This window comes from Colius striatus, chromosome 12 (genome assembly GCF_028858725.1).
Source record: "Colius striatus isolate bColStr4 chromosome 12, bColStr4.1.hap1, whole genome shotgun sequence".
Lineage (NCBI taxonomy): Eukaryota > Metazoa > Chordata > Aves > Coliiformes > Coliidae > Colius > Colius striatus.
In genome coordinates, this window is record NC_084770.1 from 18,311,290 (window position 1) to 18,334,681 (window position 23,392).

At 39.8% G+C, this 23,392-nt stretch overlaps 1 protein-coding gene across 2 annotated transcripts in view; it reads right to left on the reverse strand.

The window, feature by feature from the left end:
* ECT2 (epithelial cell transforming 2) overlaps window positions 1–19,311 on the reverse strand; it is a 28,573-nt gene extending 9,262 nt beyond the window's left edge. The window contains exons 1-20 of one of the 2 annotated variants that reach the window (XM_062005480.1): window positions 19,285–19,311; window positions 16,360–16,517; window positions 15,255–15,334; window positions 15,061–15,153; window positions 13,959–14,141; window positions 13,327–13,416; window positions 12,269–12,376; window positions 11,053–11,126; window positions 10,794–10,924; window positions 9,713–9,828; window positions 9,515–9,577; window positions 8,964–9,186; window positions 7,382–7,518; window positions 6,596–6,715; window positions 5,023–5,091; window positions 3,962–4,072; window positions 2,819–2,915; window positions 2,043–2,124; window positions 1,031–1,109; window positions 742–861 (exon numbers count right to left, since the gene is read on the reverse strand). In XM_062005480.1, coding sequence (XP_061861464.1) covers window positions 742–861; window positions 1,031–1,109; window positions 2,043–2,124; window positions 2,819–2,915; window positions 3,962–4,072; window positions 5,023–5,091; window positions 6,596–6,715; window positions 7,382–7,518; window positions 8,964–9,186; window positions 9,515–9,577; window positions 9,713–9,828; window positions 10,794–10,924; window positions 11,053–11,126; window positions 12,269–12,376; window positions 13,327–13,416; window positions 13,959–14,141; window positions 15,061–15,153; window positions 15,255–15,334; window positions 16,360–16,492 — 2,109 coding nt within the window. In that variant the 5' untranslated portion in view covers window positions 16,493–16,517; window positions 19,285–19,311. The remainder of the gene's footprint in view (window positions 1–741; window positions 862–1,030; window positions 1,110–2,042; window positions 2,125–2,818; window positions 2,916–3,961; window positions 4,073–5,022; window positions 5,092–6,595; window positions 6,716–7,381; window positions 7,519–8,963; window positions 9,187–9,514; window positions 9,578–9,712; window positions 9,829–10,793; window positions 10,925–11,052; window positions 11,127–12,268; window positions 12,377–13,326; window positions 13,417–13,958; window positions 14,142–15,060; window positions 15,154–15,254; window positions 15,335–16,359; window positions 16,518–19,284) is intronic. The other variant, XM_062005479.1, reaches the window with a different exon arrangement.
* Window positions 19,312–23,392: the final 4,081 nt, after the last annotated feature.

Here is a 23,392-nt window from a genome sequence, read left to right on the forward strand (position 1 = left end):
TTTTCTTTTCTTTGCAAGAAGTGATGAAGCCAAGACAACTGAGCTCCCAAGAAGAGTTCCTCACTAGTCACAGCAACAGGCTTTTGTCTAAGTGCTGCTTAAGACAGCACTAATTTTGGATTAGAGTTGGTCTCCTATGAAGAAAGTGTTCTTTACTGCTGTAGACAGTAACAAGTACTTCCATAAACTGTCCTTTACAACCTCAGTTTCTTCACATGTCTCCAAAACCCAGTTAGATTACCTTTCCTTCCCAGTTTTTCCTAGCATACCGTTAGCCTAAGGCATGCAATGTGATTATTTTTTTGTAGTCTAAGCACAGACAGATCTACCCCAGAGGCCCACTATTTACTCACTTTAAATAAAACTAAACTTTAAAAGGACAAATATCATCCTGCTGAGTCAAGTACTCCAGCCTTTTTTTTGTCCTTTGGTACTCCTCAAAGTGGTATTGAGATAAACATTTATTTCTTAACATATTAAGCTGCTTACAAATTTTTTATCTGGCTGCAAGACATTAAAAGCTACATTAACACTTTGCTACCCTCCAGAAGTAGTGACAAGCTACTTGTGTTGGCTCATACAATAGCTAAAGGAAAGGCAACAGTTAGCCCACATTGAGCTATCAGCTTTCTGTAAGGCAGAATTCTACTTCAAAGTTCAAGTTTTACTTGTTTACCTTCATATGTACTGTCAAACCTTTTATAATTCAGTTCATGAGATGTACTTGTATAGTCATCTTACCTCTAGGCAATCATTGAACAGGAAGAGTGTGACCTGTTCTCCCCTGTCACAGAGGTCATCACCAAGTGCTACGGTTTCCAAACGCTGAACTAAGCTTCGGTGAGAGGACAGGAGATTGGCCTAAGTAATAGAAGCAAAAAGCTTATTAAGGATTTAGTTCAAGGGCTGGATTACTGCTTGTTTAAAGCTTAACACGGGAAATCTGTTTAAACCAGCACCACCGCATTTTAACCTCACATACTTTTACAAAGTCATTTTACAGGTCTGCAGCTTCAGAGAAATTACTTACTGGACATCCATCAACTTCATAGACGACATCAAAGAACTGCCTTTGTGCCTCTGTTTTCCTTTTGTCTTCATTAATATGTCTGAGGGAAGTGTATTATAATTATCTTCAATACGAAGCAACGGTAAATTAATGCATTGCATTTAAGACATATCAAAATAATTAAGCTAAATATTGGGATATGCAGTTTCCAAAGCAGCACTGGTCAATACAAACTACACTTGTCAGCCACGCTTCCTCACTGAGGTATCCAAATACCATATGCTAAGCACACAGGAAATTTCAGACCAGTATTCTTGTCATGTTACCAGCAGTTGACACCCCATTCAGTTAACACATAGTTCCCTTCCTCCATCTCATAAGATTTTGAACTCGAGATCAACCAAATGTGGTTCTTTACAGTCTGCATTTTATCCCTCTAAGTCAGGGCTGCAGCTCACCAAGAAGCAGATGCAAGAATCATTACAATTTAAAAGTTCTTGCTTTTGTTAAAAATCAGCCAAACATTTACCCAATTAATACAGAAGGTCTCAGTGCTGGAGACATACGCTACACTTCACAAAGAGGTGAGACTTACAATCTAAACAGCTTCAGCTTTAAGCTAATTAACTCATGGAACAGTGCCAAGAGTAACTAATCTTCCACAAATATGTCTTTCCAGTGGATATATGTATAGATGTAAGATTTAGAGACAAAACACATCTCTTCCATCCTGCAGGGAACAGATGGAAAGAAGAATTGGAACAGAACAGAGGACTCAGGTTGTTCAGCCTCATGGCGAGGCAAGGAGTGAGCAGAGGTTCAGGTGGAAATGGTGGGTAAAGCCACCACAGACTCCTTCAAGACCTCTGGCATAGAATGCCAAAGTGACAACAGTGGCCAAAGGGACACCAAAGAACACATATCTGCCTTCACAGAGACTAAACTTATTGCAACAACACACTAAGAGCAATTTAGAAGGAACAGAGAGATCTAAATGTACCGCTGGATGTTTCACAGAATAAGCATCACTTACGTCATCACTTCCTTCAATGACTCAATAGCTCTCTCTAGAGTTATTTTATCTGGGTTCTCTTCTGCAGTATGCTTCTTAATATCTACAATTAAAAATAAAACCCATACACATTACAAGTGCCTGAAAATAAATAAGTTTAAACTTGAAGTTTTCCATACAAGTCAGACGACAGAAGAAATCACAGCTATCCTGTGACACCAAATAGCCCTCATTAGCAGGCAAGTAGGCTGAGCAGTAATTGCCCACACATCTCATTAATAACCCAACTACAAAACAAAACCAAATCCTCCAACTATTAAAAAAAAATCAATAAGATTACATGCTGGTTTTGTTGTAGTGTAGAGACAAGCATAGAAGTCTTTCTAACTGAAGCAAAGGGTGCTGATGTGAGGGGTTTTGTATTATTGTTTTTATTAATGCAATCATTGCTACAGCATGTGGGTGATATCAGGTGGAACATATGAAACCATAAGCCTTGTCAATACAAATTGCTCTCTATGTTAACTGCATTTGAATCTCAATTATATCTATATTTCAAGAGACAAAACTTGTCAGAGCAAACTTTACCTGTATCCTGCAGACAAATATATGAACAAGTAAAATTTAGCTTTTCCTCAGGAATTGGCCTTGCTGTCTGCCATTAAGCATGGCTAACTCCTAGAATTAGGCTTATTTCACATGAGAAAAGGTGTTGCTAGTTGTGACAAAAAGCAGACATCATCTTGGTTATTTTACAGCTTCACAGTCAAACTAAAACACCCACATCACTGGATTACCATTTAGTAGCAGAGCAACACTAGGCAGCCTTTGCACAGGACGGATGAGGAGTTCAGCCAAGCTCTGGCGGCCACATTCAGGTTTAGCTTGGTTTATCTGGAGAAGAGAAAGGGGAGAAAGGAAATAAAACTTTTGTTTTTTTCTTTTAAAACACACACACACACAAAAGACTCCCCAAACCTCTCCCCCAAAAAAAAGTCAAACTAGGAGAAACATTGTCTTCCTTGAAACTCACATCGCAGTAGAAGTTCTAGTGTTCTTCACCACAGACATTGAGTCACTAAGAAATGGGTTTATAAAACACATTGTATTCCAACCTGTGCAATACTTATCACACAATTTATGTTCTCAAAATGTCTAGTTTTAGACTGTCCACACTATCAACTCCTCAGGCTCTGTTTCAGATGCTAATGCAGAGTTGAACAGGGGATGGCTGGTCTCTTATTCATTTCCTCATCTTTTAGATATCAACACTTGGATATAATTCCTAGTACTTTAGAAAACATGAACTGAAATTTGTCAGCTTGATAATTCCACTATTAAAAAGACACTTGTTAGATACAAAAGGCAAGTTAAAGCTACACTGCACTATTAATCAACTATATACCTTTATCTTAAGAGCTCAAGAGTTTTAAGACTCATCTACAGGTAACTCTTTCTGTGAAGATCATCTTCCTGTTAGATCTCCACTGTTAGCTCTATTCATTAGTCACAACAATGTTGAGAGATTCTACCTCCCTGGAACTTCACAGCTGCCAAAAGCGAGTTAAAAGCTGTTTCAGAAATACAAACCTTAAATACAGTGAGGGGGAACCAATAAAAAGCAGCAGCTTTAGCTACCTTTACAGAAAAGAGAAGACCTGTATTTGAGAGACAGTAATAGGAATGCACTTCTTCCAGCAACAAACACATACAAACTACCTTGAAAGCTGGATAACAGAGGAGGAGCCCAGGCCACATATGAGTATGTCTTTTGAATAGTTTGAGGGACTGAAGTTCAAATCCTTCCTATTTTTGTCTCACAGGAGACAAAAAATGCATTCCTCCCAATTTCCAAAATCTCACATTATTTCATATACTGCATTAGGTATTTTACTTAGCAATGGCCTCCATGTTCTACTCAGACTCAGTTGTGCACTTACCTTTAAGAAGGCATGAAACCTTGGCTTCTGTTTTTCACATCTAGTAATAGTCTCCTTGCTCATTTCGAAGAAATTCACAAACGGGGGGTATGTTTTCAACAAGTCTTTTGACTGAAAGAAAGAACTGTTACAGCTCTGCTTTACATATTATGTAGCATTGTGCATATGTTCATATGCCCTGAGCCATACAAAGCTGCTCAAAGACACATTTCAATACAGAATATTCAAAAATGTGTTGCAAAGCCATGCGTGTTCGCAGAGCAAGTTGGGACATTTTTGCACGCCAGATGCCCAAGATAGAGCGTTGCTGATTGAACGCAGACTGCTCTCAAATATCAAGTACACACATGACAAACTTAGAAGCTGTGGAGCAGCTTAAGCAGAAGGCAGATTATCACCTAGAAAGATACTGTTGGTGAGAATTTGGGAAATTTTAGACAGGTGTTTTCTCCAGTTACTGCAATCACCTTTAAGAGACGCTGAACCACCTCAAACTCAAAACTTTCAAATGTCAAATGCTATTCACCTAAAAATGATAAGGTCAGCAAAAGCACAAGACACTCAGCAGACTACTTATGTTAAAGATGCATTGCAGCATTTCCTGCTCTGCACATGCTGCACTTGGGAAAACAAGTTTTTTTCAGTTTTCACAGTTCAAGTTTTGGAGGAAGAACACAACTTTTCTGTGAGATGTTATTTTCCCAGTTATTTACTATGGATCAGAGGGAGCAGATAGCTAAGGTTACAGGAAGAGACCCTTTTAATACCTAAGTAAAAAGCAGGTCTGCAGCATTGGAAATTATGATTCTCATATCTATTTGGTGTTTTATCCCCTCATATAGGTGGATAGACACACCCACTTCAACTGACAGGGATTACCTACAGAAATTAGGTCATCCAACTCAACTGAAGAGCCCAAACAGAAAATGTAATGGCATAAGTTAGTGTTCTTTCTCATTCAGTAGTGCTCTGCTTGTGTTTACTAGCACCTACAAATGGGTTCTTTGTAAAGCAAGATAATAGCTCATAATTGCTTTAATGCCTAAGAAAGAGAAACTTACATATTTAAGAATGATATCACCAATACTTCTGCTTTCAGTCCAGTTCACCATAAGATCTTCCAGGTCTTCCTAGAATACATGCAGGGATGAGGGGGACAAGATGAGAATGAACTGCATGAAGCTGTAAGGTAGGATCAGTATTCTGCCAAATACATGTACCATAGCTGTGTGTTTCCATGCTGACAAAGCAGGCAATCCTAAAAGCTGTACCATTTCACATTAAACCCCTTAAGCAGCACATACACCAAAGGATTACTAAAAAAAGTATACACAGAAGATAGTTGAGCCAATTTTAATTAAGGATTCACAGCTAATATAGGACTCACATCCATAAGATTGGATTGAAATAGAACTAGCATAATTTTCCCTCACTTGCTGCATCAGCATGTCAGGGAAAGTGAGACCAAGCTGTTAAGCTTGATCCTTATCAAGCTGATAAAGGCTTATTCACTGCCAGTTAATAACAGAGGCACAGGGGCACAGGTGAAGGTTCAGGATTCACCATTAATATTGCTTTATTGCTGACAAATCTCTTAATTACTCCAAATATGAAGGTAAACACAGCCACTACACCTAAGCAACTTTGTCCACATAGCATGCTGCAGGTGAATCCTACTTGACACCAACACGTGCTCTACTTCCATCTTAGTGGGCACATATCAATATCTACCTTAATTAACAAGACTGGATACCAACAGTTGAGCAACAAAGCAAAAACACAACAAAACCAAACCATAGTTATAAGCAGTATCCAAGTCCCTCTGTTCTAAAAACCTATTGTGAAATGCAGATAGAAGCAGGCACATGCCACCACTTGAAAGAGATTTTGACTTCATATTTGAGGAAGACTTGCATCACAGTCTATTGTGAGACCCAGAGTTTGCCTGCAATCCAGATCAAAATATAGATAAAGCCTCAAGAAAACAACAATCTCATAGAGAATTCTAATCGACTCTTAGTAGGTCTCAGCATCAGAACAACTGCTTCAGAGGGTGATGTGCGAGCCAGTTTGGAGCTGATAGGGCCTGACAATTTGTTGAAAGCTATTTAAGGAGGAATTAGTTTTTCCTAACAGATGATAGGAGTCTCTTAATATGAACATTTCTGAAGGCCAGGAAAGTACCAGATTTTTTTAATAAATTCTCAGTTTTGTTGGGTTTTTTAATTCCATAGCTTTAGCTATCCCATCCAAGAGTCCCTGCTTACTGCTTTAATAGAAACACACGTTACAAGCACTTCTGAGAGTCAAGAGTACCATTTGATACCACTGGCCCTATTTAACCAGTTTTTTACCAGTTACTGAAAACTTCCTATAAGAAAAAGTATTAAAATAGAAAAAGCAGAAGCCAGCTCATGACTGGCAATATCAGTTATGTGCCCAGTTCTCAGACTTCAGATATTCATAAGTCTTCAAACTTAAAGCATACTTTGGATTTGCTCATAATTCCATAAGTTGAGCAGTAACAGCATCAGGATGGATCTACACCTATTGAGCAGGTACAACTTAAGGCATGCAGAAAACATTCAAAGTCTATATCAAAGCTTCCCCTCCAGAGGGAAAGTTGCAGCTTGCCTTGATTTTAGTATGCACATCGAGAATATCTGGAATGCTGCCAAATATGGTCTTAATCTCTTCTTGTGCAAGGATTGGTCCTCCAAGTTGTCCTTCCTTCTCCAATGGAACTTGAAATAACTGATGAATTAGACAAAACAGTTAATGCCCTTCCAACTACCAAACGTTGTGCTAAAAAGTTATGAAAGCAAGTAGTTTCCTTCCAGATCATACTTTCCTACAGTAACAAATTTGAGATGCTCTCATTTAGCAAGAGTGAATTACGGAGTGGGTTTAACATGCAAACACCAAGTTTGATACATCACTACAGCAAAATCCCTTTTCATCTTTTCTACTCACACCTTAGCTTATTCTTTAAGTAGATAATCAGATGCAATGGAAACAAACTTTCCAGAAATTAAGCTGTTCCTGCAAGCTGTTTGTCATTGTGCTCTTCTTGGAATCATTTTTTAATGTTTTTTTCCCTGCCATCTCTTTCCCAATATGTTAAATACCTGAGTCACTAAGGTCCTGATTTTCTGAAGCCCAAAATTCCCATACAAACTGCAATTCCACTGCAGATCCCAGATTAGAAAGAGTATTTCCCAACCTTTACTATTAACAGATACTAAACATTTTTATATGTCAGTAAAATTACATGAGAGTGTTTACATTATCATCTCTTTATGAACCTTTGCTGCACGTAAGCCTCCAAAAGCCTGCAGATCACAGGTTGAAAGGAGTCATGGATGTAAACACCAGATGTCTTATTACAATTGATCCACAACTTCTTTAAAACCAACTTACCTGAATGATTGTTGTTAGTATATCAACGTAGTTACTTTCTGTCTGATACAATTCCTTTGCGACCTGCCATCTTGCAGACTGCTTTTGTGGAAGAGGAGTTGAGTTTTTGGAAGGCCTTGAACAGGATTTTGGTGTTTCTGGTGAAGAAATATTCCCAAAAGAAAATAGAGCTTTGTTAAAACTGAGCTTTTTTAGGGACTCTATCTCAATGACAGGAGAAAAACCTTCAGAAATTTTAGGAGATGATAGTTTGGGTTTTTTTTCCAAGGCTATTCTGTAAGCTATTCTATAGTTATCAGAGCTGTTTCTAGAAAATGCTTTCTGTGTTACAGCCCAATTATAGAAAAACAATAATAAAGCATTCCTCAAAATTAGTCTTAAACTAGTAAGCCATTTATGGGCAGGTCAATGACTTAACCCCATTGTGTCTAGTAGGAAGTGAAGCTTAGGTTATCAACATTACAAGCACATGGTACAGAAGTAATTGTCTGTTTTCACTCTGCCAATTACCTTTCATCTGCCTGCCATTCTTGCATTAGGTATGCTCAAAAAATGAATTAATAAAAATCAGTCCTTGTGTGCAACACAATTTCAGACTATTATGGGGGAAAAAAGATAAGACAAGAAAGTCATTTCTCTTAAAGCTAAAGCCAATGTGGACCTGCAGTAGTCCATTAGCTTTAAATACTTGTTCATCTATTAGGCCTCAGAGACCTGCACTCAGTCATTCCAATGTCAAGGTTCATTACTGTGAAAGTTACTATGAAATAAGCACCTTACCTGTCATTTTCAAAATAGCACTTTCTGAAAGTGTTTGGTGATGTTGGACTAGAGGAAAATTCTGTACCAAGGGTTACAAGAGCACTAGCATGATCTAAGAAAGTTGCTCTTTGGGAGTAAGCCAATCTCTCCTCCATTCCTTCTGAATTATCACTTACAGGTTGTGCCTCACATTTCTTATTTGACTGGTATATACAGGCTTTTCAACACAGTAGTAACTCCAGATACTTTCTCTATAGGATAGAGCTGGGGCTTTTTTTCCTCAGGTATTAGCTTTAGATTCGTTTATTAGCTTTAGCAGTTTCCTCTCCATAGAAAAGCTCTTTGCCAGTTAACTCAAAACTAGTTGGTGATTTATATTCTTGTAAAACATTAGACCTGACAGTTTCCTGGCACAAATACTGTTACCTTAATAGAACACTTCAAAGACCTAGGAGTGGTCTTCTTGGGAATTTTCCCTTTAATTCCTTTACAAAAGTATCTTTGTTGTCCTTTCTCCAGGTGTCCTACTGGAGAGGTATTTAGATGATTTACTGTTAAGCATATCACATCATTTGCTGCAGATTTTCAGTATTTGAAGCATTTTGGAGTAACACTGTACTGTACTTGTTATTTATCAACTCTGTTTCTTTTTCCTTGTTTTCCTTTGGATATGAATATCCTTACTGTGACCACAAGAGGCAGCCTGGCCTCTATCTGAATTCTAATTCTGCTGTCTGCACACTTCAAAAATCAAAAGCCTTACTTGGGAAATCTGTAGCAAAACCTGTAAGAGTGTCTGAATGAAAGTTTTTAGCTCTACCTCCATTGGCAGTGCTCGACTCTGGAGTGTTAGAGATGTCCAGCAAGGAGCCAATCGAAAGCGAATGCTCGGCAGACGGCCGTTTCCGAGGAGGGAAGGGGGACATGTCAGTCTCTCTGGTCAGCTGGGCCAGAGTCTCTTTCAAACGGCGTCGTTTGCGATTGCTGTTTGGAGTATTCAGAGAAAGCAGTGACACGGACTTCTTGAGGCCAGGACTCTCTGACTGTGGTAAAAGAAAGATGAGTTTTTACCAGCTGTATCCAGCTCAGCGCAAAGGTAAGTTCATTGTAGAGATCAGCACATAACAACTCCTCTTAGGCAAGCCAAGGGAAAATAAGTAAAGCCTTTTTCTACTTTGACTGAAAAGAAGTTCCACCTTTGGACTTTTTTTTTCCAAATTAATATTATATATATACACATTTATTTATAATGGATTATCTGGAACTCAAAATGCTGCTTTAAAACATTTAATCTCTGGCTCCACACATACTACTATGCATACTAATTCTAACCCTAAAGATGTGCCATACATGGGAGGGAGCTTATCATACCTTCTCAAATAAATACATGGACTCTCCAGCTCTGGCATCCATTTGAATGCTTCCCCAGAACCACTACAGGAAAAAAAGAACACACACCTTAAGAACACATTACAGGTAAAAATATTCAAAATAGTACATTCAGTATTACAGCAGTTTGCACACAAATATTAGAGAGCAATATTCTTTCAAGAATTTGTCAGCACTAACCTCTTGCTTTACAACATAAAGTTTCTTTAAAGGTTCAAATGGAAGATCTTTTACTGTACTTTCTTCAACCACTAAATGCGTACACCTTTCGTCACCAACAGGTAAATAATGCCCTCCTAGATAAACAAGAGGCATGTTAGCAAGACTAGAAGAGTATTATTGTTAGAAATTAGTGGTTCATATGATAGTTCTGTGGCACCTAGCATTAATGAGAGAAGAAACAAAGAAAAATGAACTTTCTAGTAAGCTGATTGATACTATCAGCAGCAGCCAGCTTCTAGGAAATAAGATGTAGCATGGAACAGTGAAGTAGGCGTTGAGAAGAGTACACAGATTTCTGAGGGAATCTGAACCTGTCTGTCAATAAATGCAATATTCTTCTGGAAAGCTTTTCTTGTTTCTTGGAAGTGCAAGCCAGGAACGTTCACTCTAAAGGCATCCAACAAGCTAGAACATGGGCATGTCACAATCTTATAAGTAAGGTAAACAGGTCAGGGAAGAAAAAAAAAAACTGCAAACCCAACCAAGTTTTGTCTCTTTTGAGGAAGCCTTGCTGTTACAAGCTTGCTCCCTTCCCATTTTATAGTTCTGTTACAGCTCTAAAAACACAAAGCTGGAGACTTGTAACTGATCAGTTACATTGTTACTGTCAACGTGATTATTAATGTTGTACTACACTACTGAAAATGGAACACTTCCAATCAAAGTGTTCTACGAGTGATAATTCATATTACAGTTGTAAACATCATAGATATTTTCTGTGAATATCATGTGAAGATGTATACCACAAAAATGATGCAGAATACATGTATTACATTGCAAGTTTTCCAAGATATCTTCAAACATCCTATAATTACTTCTCTTTAAATTGCCCAGTTTCTATCAGCCTAGGAAGTCTGAAATCTTCAACAGCTATCAAAACTTCTACATGCACTGACATCAAAAATAAATGTATAGCTCTCCAAGTTGAAGAGTATTCATTAATACTTCAGGATTCACAATCCAGCATTTCAGCTTCAGTGAAGCATTTATCAGGTGTAAACCCCATTCTTTCCATAGATCAACTTGCACAAACAATAACCTTGCATTTCTGTCATTTCTTCCATGTTAGCTTTGTCATCATCAGAGAATCCAAGGAAACTTAGCATGCAATCCTGGAAGGGAGGAACCTTGAACTGATTTCTAAAGTCATCATCAGCTGCACAGAAACCACTGAAAGGAAGAAAAAAAGAGCACAAGGTAGTCACTAAATCAGTGCTATGTCACTATTTACAAAGAAGCTCACGATACTACAGATGAGCAGGATACAAGGTTAAGGCTGAAGAAAAATAAACACCTACGTTTCATTTCTTTTCTCCCAAGCCTTATAAATCCACTCAGCTTTCACTATAGGAGTGCCAAGACTTACAGCAATCTACAACACAAGAAAAACACAAGTTATACCAAGCCAAGTATTTCCATTTAAAGTCTTTCCCATGACACAAAAAATACGCAACCTTGCTTTTACTCCAAGATGGATAGTACATCCAGTGAACATATTCCTTCAAAAATCACCTCCAACTGTAACTCCCAAGAGTCAGAATGTATTAATTCTCCAGTGGCTAGGAGATCACATCAATAGCTACTTTGACACTTAAACGTGCATCATTTTGTTAGTCTGATATCCTTCATTGCTCATAAAAACAAAGACAAATCTCTGTTCCAGTGCAATATAGGATCTTTTTTCAGCTTTTGATATCTTATATGAAGACAAAGAACCCAAAGAGAAAGCAGCCATTCCAGAGGTAACTTCCATGACTGCTTGATAGAGACTGTGAAGTCTTTCTATTTTTTTCCCCTTTGAGTTGGCTGAAAGGAGTGTTTGAACAGTTAAAAATTAGGTCTTCTCTCCCAACTGGAAGATCAGAGACAGAAAAAAGCAACAGCCTACTAACAATTTAAACAAGAGACAGTGAAGGGCCACAGGCACTGCTATGTCACATTCCACGGTACAAAAAAAAAAAAAACAAAACAAAAGTGTAAATTTATTTACTTAAGTGGACATACATGTCCTGAAGGATTCCCTTTTAATCTTGTCAGAAGAAACCTCACATATTTATACATAACAGAAGACCTGAACATTTATAATAAATGACTTAAAAGCAATTTTTAAAAGCAGATGCACACAAATTGGGTACTACAGCTTTTTGCAAGTCACCTCAAAGTTCATTTGAAATCAGGCATGCTGGTGCACTAACAAACTTTCATTTATGTCTCAAGTAGTGGTAACATCACGAGGTAAGAAACTTTTTGGTTCTTGTTGTTTACTACACTTATCTATTTCAAAATGTCTACTGCAAGGCAACTTATATGACTCACATCTCTAACAGGGACAAAAACATGTCAAAGCTCAACACTTGACAGAGATGAACACACCATAACAAGTCATTGTTGTTAGTACAGGAAAAAAGCCAGCAACTTACAGGATGAAGCCTAATTTACAGACTCAAATTAAGTCTAATTCACAAGACTCAAATTCTGAAAGTTTCCATGAAGTACCATCTCAGGCTTACATACTCTGAATTTCTCTCCATGTGTTGAGTTAGCCACCAGATGTGTCACTTTTGAGCTAAAGTCCCTTCGAGTAATTCCACCCATATGATGAACCAAGGTCACAAGCTTAACCTGAACGATAAAGACTAAGTTTAGCATATCTTTTCAAGCATACAGTGCAGAGTGAGAGCAGTACAAAAACAGTTTACAAAGCAAGCTACAGGAGATTAAATTAAAAGTCTAGGAATAAAAACACTCTGATTTGTTCTTAAAACAACTTGTTCACATTTACAGGAGAAGATAATAACTATTCTAATGTATTCACTATAATTTTTTTTCAACATAACATAACAGCTTTGCCATGTAGCTTGAGGAGGACTACCCATGTCAGCACTCTTGATGATCATATATAATAATGCCTTCACCTTTTCCCACTTAACAGATTTGATGCATGTTTTCCTCATTGATTTATAGCTAATTCTACCTGAAGGTGCAATTGACAGCATTCGTAAGATTGTAACTTGCAGATCAAACCTAACTATCCCCAACACTAGACAAAGGCTTTTGCTTTGTTTTTTTTTTTTTTTCCCAGGTGAAGATATAGTTGATTCTCAGGTGTTCTAGAGTCAAAACACTTCATACCTAGATATGTCAACACTAAAGTCCTGATAGCACGTTAGCAAGAGAGCATGGCAGAAAGATAACATGTCTGCAAATGTTCTGAACAGGACTACAAAGCTTTACTTGACCACACTACTAGTTGTACATATAAGACAACACTATTGGGCAAATATTATCATATCTGAAAGCCCCAGTCTACAAATCTTTAAGCCCTACTGAATTAGGGACTTTCAATGTCACTCAACAAAAAAGTGACCAAAAATAGCATGGATTAAGTGACTTGGGCATGGAAACAGTTTCCCCCCCCCACCCCCATTCTCAATCATCACTACATCTGGATGTGCACCAAAATAAAAGAACAGATCATTAATTCATCGTTAAACCCTATGGGTGATAGAATAAAAGAGTATTTTTAAAACAAATTTAACGTAGTTTTACCAATCCAAAGGAAAAAGTCTTACTAATTCATCTTTCTTTCTGAATCCTGTAAAGCACAGTACCAAGTTCAACATACTTGCACAGTACAGTGGACGACAGGAGAAAGGTAAAGGCTGAAAGTAAGAAGCAAGCTTATTAGTCAAAAGCACAGTTCCTCCATTAAAGTTTTAACATTATCTTTAACACAGTGCTACTGGTCCTTGAATTAAAATGTATCAGACACTAGTCCAAGTGTGTACTCAGTTAAGCCTCAGCTCCATACCTTTCAGCATTCTGATAAAGTAACTGGAGGATCCTCAAGTTCCATCCACTTTTTCTTCCCCAATCCATCCCCTCTACAAGAGTCTTCAGAAATACAAAGTGTCTGCTGGACAATCACTTGGAATTGTGCCATTAGGAAAGGCAACACATAACTAGTGGGTCAACAACTCCCACAACTACTGCAATAGTTGCAGCCTTACTACTGTCTGCCTGTGCTTTCTCACCACATGCAATACTCTAACATGATACTAGAAACTTGCTTTTCTTAGAATTCTCTTGCTAAGAATATTTATGATTGATTGACAAAGCAAAATAGATTAGATTTTGAACACTTCACATTTAGAACTTGCTACACCAGAGAACTACTCATTTGATTTCAACAGAAAGCACATACCTCTCCTTTCTGTGCACAGTGCAGTACTACTGGAGGTCCGATGACACGGCAGTCTGCTTTGTAGAGGTTGTTCAAGATAGAATCTTGGAAGTCTGAGACAACGAAGACAGTCTCAAATTCTGGGGAACCAGAATCTGCAAGCTCTTCTATTGTGTCTGTCTTTATGTAGGGCACTTTAATTTCCTTGATGTAAGAGGATAAAGGGAAAAGCATTATTCAGACAACATTCTTACACTGGTGTCAAAATTCAACTGCATTTTCTTTTGGACCATTAGAAAAATGTATGATTCAGATTTCAAAGACAGATTCAGTATTTATGAAAGCTGAATGAGATGCACTGCTCTCTAGCATAAGAATAGCTATGAACTGCACCTAAAAAATGTCTTCAAAGCAATTCCTGCTTTGGAAGATTTCTAGTTACTTTAGTAGTTTACATATCAGTTCTGATAATATAGTACTGGAAATACCTACAAATAGAAAAAACAAACTAAGCACAAACTAGAAATGACATTTCAGACTGTCAGAACAGATTAAGGTACTCCTGGATGCTACTAGAAAGTAGTGTCCAGCTTGCAACAGCAAGCTCTGTGCTGCATAAGAGCAAAATAACAGAAGTCTATTTTGTTCATCGCTCGACATTTTTAAAAGCTCTAAAAAAACTGGTCTGTTCCAATTTCAATCATTAGTTCCAAATGTTATTTTCCAGGCTTTTCGCATTAAGAAATGGAGAACCACTTCTTACACTTAAGATTAAATGCAGCTTTCAATTGAAAGAGAAGTGAGTTAACTAATTACAAAGTCAGTTCATAGCAAAATCTTATGTGTTGACTGAACAGAAGCATGCAGTTGAATGTCTCCATCAATATTTCTAGCCTTCTGTTAGAAAACACCCCTAATTAAGAACTGAAGATATTACTGCCATATTTGAGAAAGTGTTTGTTAAAAAAGTGCTCATTTTGACAACCTTTAAGGGACATCATCAGAAATAGTAGCATATATTGTGACCACGACACCCAACATAAATTAAAACATGTGCATATTTTCACCCCAGTGAAGTACAACATGCTGCATGCAATCACGTGTGCTTAATTGCATGACATACCATATGAATAATACTTTTAATTAGTTTTTCTTCCGATTTACCAGGACTAGTTTCTTTTATCTTTATAACTGGTACTTCCATTATCTTAATGGTCTGTGGAAGAAGAGAACTTTAGTACAGAACCGAATTGATTACTACAAGTCCTAAAGCACACCAGCTCATTCCAGCTACTGTATTATCTTAGACTCACATACCTCTAAGGCTTTCAGAAGCTCCTCATGTTTCCCTGCTTCCTGAACCAAAACCACTCTTGTTTCTATTTGAGGCATTTTTTCTGTTTATAGAGAAACAAGGATAACACAGATTTTTCTATTAGAATATGCATATTAGGTCTAAATCAAGTGATAACGTACAGAAGATATCCTGAAAGGATGCAGTCTGCCTGTGTTCTTATCAGGAACATAAATATTACTGAAAATAAATATTACCTCAAGAAGCCTGTCCTTTAATTGAGGCATAACAAATTAACCACAGAGCCTAAACTTTCTAGTATATAGTGAAACAAGATCCTGCAATTCTTGACCAGATACCTTCCAGTCAAAGCAAGAACATGCAAGACAAGTCAGCAAATGCAAGAAGAAAAAAAAAAAAAAAAAGAGACAACTAAATTATTTACTTAATGCTTTAAGTAGAATTAGATACCAAGATAGGAAATAGATAGCTGGTATCTTTTCCAGTTTCTGCTCCTGGCTGTTCATTATCCCCTAGTAGTAACTGCTCAGTTTCACCAAGGAATATCAAAACTGAAATTAAGTATCCTGTTCTTTTACCCCACATTTTAATAAGCTTTCAAAATATTAGGAGGAAGGGACAAGAGTTGCTGCCATGTTATTTGCACCAGAAGACAGCCATTGGATTTTGGTTACAGCATTGCAGGAAAACAAAAAAAAATATGGGGTTTGCATTGTCTTTTCATTTCAAGATTTGTTCTTGAATTACTTTCAAGCTCAAGACTTCTCACCTCTCCAAGATCTACCTGTATACAACAGAGTAGCATTCTGTGGAATGATTTATTCAACAGAAGAGGTATCAAGTGGAACTGACAGCTTTCTATACATCAGCCAGTAATCTCATTGGATTTCATGTCTGTAACCCTCAATTTTTGTAACAGGATGAGTTAAAAGTTAAGGCAGTCTCTTTCTCGTTGAAAGGATACCAAGCTAATAGCTTTGTGCCTACCCTACCTAGAATTCTGCAGTTCAGCAAAGCACTTCTGGTTTTTCAAGACTACCAAATACCTACAAAGTAACCCTCTCATTACAGAAACATAGCAGTCTCAAAATAAGTTTCTCCCATTACCTTCAACATCCAAAATAGATCCGGGAAACACATTCTCTTTGGAGGTTTCTATAACTTTTGAATCAAGAACAGAAGAATCAGCCAAGAGGCTCCTCCCGGTTTCAGACACCAGTGTACTGTTTTCAGCCATCATTATGTCTTGTTTCTCTCTTCAACAGCTAGAAGATAGATGCACCAAACTAAGAGTGGTAAAAAGCTGTGTAATAAGAGTCCTATGACTAAGGCAGTCAGAAGTAACTTCAGACTTCTGAAAACAAAACGTTTAGACTCATTAAAATCCCATTCACACTAGTAAAAGAGTTCAAAAAGAGTATTAGGAGTCACACAGTCAGTATAAAGAACTGACAGTAAAACTGTTACAGAAATGGTTCTGAGCACAGAAACAATTCATTTGCACAGCAAGCTGCAGAGAGAGTACTGAGCAGCAGGGAAGCACTAACTCTAGTGCTCACTTTAAAAATCTTCATCACAAAATACCAACAACCTACAGCACTTGTTTTCTTCAGTGATAAACTGTTATAAGCGAGATTTGAGGCCAACATTAGCATTGTTAAAGTGACATATTAGCAGAATTAGGCTACACAAAGTATCTCTCTCAAATTTGATTTTCCAGGTGAACTGGCTACAGTTACTGTGGTTATGTAAAAATGACTACCCAGGCAGTAGAACCAGGCTCCTGAAAGACAAGTTTTATTGAAAGAAAAATAAGGCTTCTCAAAACGTATGAGGGTCTCTACAAAATTAATAAGGATATGTCTATCTGTATACCTAGTCTACTGTCCTATATTAACTACAACATAGCATAAGTTTCTGTTCATCATCAGATACAGAGGCCTCATCTTTCAGTCAGACAATACCTGTGCTCTCTCTGCACATCAAAAAAAAAAAACTTATCACATGCTGGAAAGGCAGAATTTTTATTCCTCTCATATTTTGTACATGTGGCTACCTGAATCTTGTATCAGAAAATCTGTTCTAAGACACTAGCCCAACATGTAGCACGTAGACTTTTGTATGTCAAGCAAGCAGTATGCATTTCCTGTGATTCATCATTCATGCAAATTTACCTATTTGCACAGTGATAGGAGAAGTTATCTAGACTAGCCACTGTATCAGAACTGCTGTAGCGCAGTAACCCTCTGTACCGCTTTAACTGAAATTGTTCTCATGAGTAAATGCTGCTTTGAAGTGGTAGCCACCCAAGTAATACATTAAAGCATTGTCTGAAAGACAACTCATGAGGTACTAAAGCCCTTGGAGAACATCACATACTATTTTTCAGGTTGAGCACTGTCTGTGCAATTACACAGCAAAGTAAAAATCAGAAGACAACAACTAACCAGTAGCATAATGGCAATATAGAAAAGAATTTATCATCCAGAGTTTAGGAGATCATGTTTGAGACTTTTGGATAGGATTCATGTCTTAACAATACATCAGGTAAGTTCCTAATACAGTGATGAGCAGTATGTCAGTACAACAAAGCTATCATAACTCCAGGCATATTCAGTCATCAAAATTGCCACCCTTGCTGCCATTTTAATGTCACACACAGCTGTGCAATTTCTATGGGATTAAGCTTCCCACCAAGTTTATATCTCAATGGCTTGAGACCTAGCAAGAGGAGAAAGCAACTTTAATCAGTCTTGAGAGATCATCTGTCCAGCAGATATCACCAGGAACCATTAGACAATTACAATTACCTCTCCTTTGACAGTAACTGTAGAGGGAAACATAATCTTGGAAGAGTCAAATCATATTGTTAATGATAATTACCACAATGTTATATATAAAAACAGACAAAAAACACTTATCTCTAAATGAAGGTACCATTACATTTATCCTACAGATTACTTTTAAACAGTCTGAGGCATCAAAATGATTCTTGTCATGCTGCTGCTGTTACACCTAATGACATGCATACAAACACGCAGAGAACTTCATTGTTTGTTTGGGAGGAGCTCATACTTTGGGCTGGGCATTGACTTTCTTTATGGCTTTTACAATGTATCTATTTGCATTTTGTGGGCATTAAAAAAATATTCCCTGTTTTAATAGTCAGATTTTAAATAATAACTAAATACTAGCCACTAGCTTTACATACAGAGGGACAAGATACACAAGAGGACACACAGTATACAGAAGATAACAAACACCATCACTTCCCTTTACGCAGAAAAAAGGCAAAAGGCAACACACCATCACTCCAGGAGTCAGACCTGAACACCCTCACAGCATTACACCTACACGTGACCTGTCAATAACTTCTAGAAAGCCTAAAGGTCACAAGACATCCACACATTAAAGCAAGAGAGTAAGGTGAAAAAAGCCTCCCTGAGTTGCCCATTTCCCTCTCGAAGAACCACTCCGGAGAGTGACCATACTGCCCTCAATGGAGGGGGCAGAGGAACCATTAGATACCTGCGGCTCTCTCACCTCGAGCGCTGGCAGGTGTCCGCGGGCCTGGACCACCGCTCTACCCAGAGACCACTAATGAGCTAGCGGCTGCCCCGAGATCCCCTCGGCCCCTCAAGTACCCCTCACACAACCCCAGCCCCCCTCAGGGCCCCGCCCCGGCTCGCCCGCACCCACCGCTGTCTTCCTGGGGCTGGGGTTCAGGCTCGGGCTCAGCCTCCCCCAGCCCACACAAGCGGCTCTGCACTCCGACACCCCGCCCGCTCCCAGCGCTCCCCTCACCGCCGCAGACACCTGCTACGAACCGCAAAGACAGCCTCCGCCATGAGCGGCCGCCGCCACCAATTCAAAAAGAGAGCCTCCGCACTAAGTACACCAGGCATTGGCTGCCGACCCCAACGCCCCTCTGTAATCCGCCACCTCATTCGGCATCTCTCCGAGATGTCCCGCCCTCCCCTCCCCTTTTTGGGCACCGCTTCACCTCCTTTCGTCTCTGATTGGATGCAGCACCTGCCTCTCACAGCTTGGCGGCCTCTCATTGGCGGTGGGCAGTTTCCTGGACCGATGACTGGGCGTTGTTGCGGTACCCGAGAGCAGGTTGCTAAATGGGTGGGGGTGCCGTGCGCTGATTGGCTGCGGGAGGGTTCGAACGCTCCCAACGGCCGCGGCGGAGAGGCCCGGATGGGGCGGCAGCGGCCTGAGGCGCCGGCGGCTGACGGGCCGGGCCGGGCTCTAGGGCTGCCCTGGCTGTGTGGAGATAGCAGGTAGCGGCCCGCAGCGGGTGCGGGAGGAGGGAGTCGCGCGGGAGGCCTGCCCGCGGCTCGGCTCTCCTCAGCACGCTGCAGCCGGCGCGTCCTGAGCCAGACTCTCCCGGGCGCGGGCTCTGCAGCGTGCCCCGCCGCCCCTCAGACCACCTTCAGGCCCTGCGTGAGAGGGAGGAAGATGAAGAATTACAGTGGCCGCCACAAAAACATGAATAGCATTAATAATTTAGTGTGATATTCGTGTGCACGCGTGATGCTGGGTTTCAGGATAATCAGTTTACAGGAAACAAGGGAAAAGAGCTGATAGGAGAAAATACGACTGCTCAGGATGAAAATCAGCCAGCTGACTCGATGGCACCAGCCCCAGAACCAAATTAATTACATCAAATGCTTTACTGCTCTTTTCTTTTTGATTTTCTCTAATACTAAAATGTACTGATCTGGACAGGAATTCTCACATGGGCTCAGCATCTCTGAAGCCTGATTTAGCGTAATGTCTCACTGGGTCAATGTAAAAAAGGAGGAGATATATATTCCATTTATAGACTTTTCCATTATATACTAAATTCTCATATGCCAAATTGAGTTCCTAGCTCTTACCCATTTTTTTATGCTACAGATTTTTATTAGTTCAGGCATTTTCATGACTGATCCAGCAGCAGTTAGTGCCAGTAAGAGTCCATTGACTTTTTATGACTTGAAAGAAAAACAATAGGAAAAAGCAAAGATGACAGCAAGTGTTGTTTGTGTGAATAAAGATCTGCTTGTGAACTACATATAAATTGGGACTATCTTGAGGAAAAGATTTTGGAATTATACTCTTGAAAACAAGCCATTTAGAATTTTGACACTCAAACCATCTAGTTACTACACAGCTCTACAATTAATGATTTCACATAGAGTAATTGCAATGGTGACTTATAATCAAAACACAGCCTAACCTGAGGTCTTTTTGTCACCTTGAAGTACCAGTTTGTGTCATCATTTTGCAATTCCAGGCCAAGCCAACATTTACCCTTCTTTCCTCCTGTTCTCTCACCTCTTTGCACTCAGTTTACCAAGTCCTTTGCAGCCAGGTCTTCATGTCCTTCCCACCCTGAGCCAGGGATCAGGTTTCTTCTAGATTCGGAACAAGTTTTGCCTTATCAAAGTCAATGTTGCTTATGCAGTATGGTTTCTGGAAAAGACATATATGATTGTACATTAATTCCCACTTCTAGAACCAAAGAAAAGCTACAGACAATGTTGTGCCTGCAAGGTCAGGAAAAGTGTATTTATCGGGGCTGAGGATTAACAGGCGATACATGCATCACCTCTCAGGTAAAGGTCTAAAAAGAACATAAGAGAGATCTTCAATGTTTAGTACACAAAGGCTTGTCGTGCATAGGGAGAGTGGCTTGGCCATTAACCATTTTTTGAATATCCCTGAAAATCCAGAATTAAATCTCATAAAGCAAGCAGGGTATTCTGATAAACCATCTTCAGCTATCCTTCCTGGAACTGACGGAACCTAGGCAAATTTTAGGGAGATGAAACGTGCCTAAGATTTGTTTTTACTCGAGTGCATTTGTTCTCACTAAAGTTTAGATCAGGACTGATGACAAAAGTAATTCCTATTCTTTATGTCTCACATGTTTCAGTGTTTTTCTTATAAAAGGCTCTGAAATAGAAACAGCTATTTTTTTTGGTTGTTGCATAAAATGTAATGCGCAGTTGAAACTTGCTGTTCCTTCCAGTTCTCCGGACAGCAGTAACCCAGGAGTACATCAGTTATTTAAGGAATAGCTCCCACTCGCAGTAACGCCCACGGGGAGAAAGTTCCAGATTAAATCATTAAATGAATCCCTTCACATCAGCTTCTCGAGAGCAGGGATTTCATAACGTGGAAAAAGACACTGAGGCCACATCAGAAGAGATGATGGGAATTCAAGAGGCCCTGTGTTGTCTCTGGAAGTTGGCTCATCTCCTACCTATCTTGCAAATGTTTTGGCAGTTAATTTTTCTCTAAGAAATCATCCTTAGACTACAGTGGTTTATTTTTTCCAACAAAGTAACTTCTTTATAAGCACCTGTATAAAAAAGTGGGGTTCCTCAAAGAGCTACTCATTTAGTTCAGCCACAGCAGTAGTTTTTCGAAACTTGGAGAAGGGGTGAGATCAAGCACAAGATGTCTGTAGGGGTCAGTGGAAGCATGAGAAAGGTCAAAAAAAATCCATCCAGCCTTTCCCTCTGTCTTTCAAAGAGCTGAGGGGATGACAGAGGACTAAACTCAGTTCTGCCTGAGGTTGGCCATGATCTTTGTTGAGACAGGTACAAATTATTATGGGCAAGGATCTTGGGTGTGGACTTGAGGGACAGATGCTTGGGGAAAGCAGGGGAGTGAGAGTTGGCAAAGCAAAGGAGGCAGGGAGCGATGTACAAGGTAACAGAGGTGTGAGCACAAAATAACACAGAAGGAACGGCTCAACCCACTATAAAAAACTCAGGAAGCTCCCCTTGCACTGCTTTCTTGGCAAAGCGTGTTTCCTAGCAGCCCTTTCACATCACTCAGAACAGTGATGATTACAGAAACTCCCATCTATGTTGCTATGAAAAAAGGTTAAAGATGTTTGAGAGTCTTTTTTTTTCCTCGCAAATTCCAGAAACTTTCTTTTACAGCCTTTAGAATCGGCGAGGTTTTACTTCAATTCCAGTAAAACTGGCTTAAAAGCTGACCTTTTACTTCTTAGAAACATATTTTTCTTTTTATTACCTTTTCATGACAATTTTTTAAAGGAAATGTGGCCTTTCCAGGACTCTATTTATATTTCTATGTGACTTTTTAGCATTATGGCTTCATTTTCAAAAGCAATGTTTTGCTAAAAGTAGTGTTCACTCTCATTTTTTCTGCATCAGATTCATGATGCATGTGAATCTGGCCATTTAAATCAATATTTCAGTTTGGTGAAGATAGGACTGTGACTATTAAGTAGTCATATGTGTCAAGGCTGAACTCTGTAGTTATTCTATTTCCTGCATGTTAGGGATCATAGAATCATAGAATGGTAGGATTGGAAGGGACTTATTTAGAAAGTGTCTTAGGCACAAGAAATGTTCTTGACTTAACCAAAATTCGATACTCACACAGGGTAAAAACCCACCAAATTCACAGCCCAAAATACTATTGCAAAAGAAACACACCTCTTTAAAAAATAAAGCTCCTTTCTGGAATTATTCTGTGGCACATTAAATTGGAAACAGAATGGTTTCTTCGGCTAAAATAAGGGTGTCCCTGAGTTCCTGCTGGAAACACACTGGATCACGGATTCTTCCACACTGACTGGAACTGATCCCCGTTACAGCCATCGCCTCACCTGCACAGCCTCTGGGCTCAAGAGAAGGGCCATCAGTGCCCTGTTCTCTGCCAGCAAAGTGCTGCTTCATCTGCTGGTGTTAGTTCCCCAAAAATGGAAACCAGTGGGGTTTGCTTCTCGATCGGGCTCGCTGCCACCTGATCTGTCCTCACACAACCACACAGCCCAAGCCAGGAGAGGAATGCGGGCCTGGAGGTGGGCAAAGGGGGGTTCGAAGGAGACGCTGCAAGACCGTCGGTGGCCTGGTGTGCGACGGCAGAGGTGTGGCAGCACAAGCCCGTGGGCAAGGCAGCCTCGTGGGGCCTGGCGGGGCGAGGCCAGGCGGGCGAGGCCAGGCACAGCCCTTTCCCCTGAGGGGCCGCCGGCCGCACCAGGGCCGCCCATCCTCGGCTCACGCTCTTCAGCCGCGGCGGCTGCCGCCTGTCCCCCACCGAGCGGCGCTCCGCGGCGGGCGGGCGGGCGCCGGGCGGGGCGGCTCTGCGCGGGCGCGGAGAAGGCCGC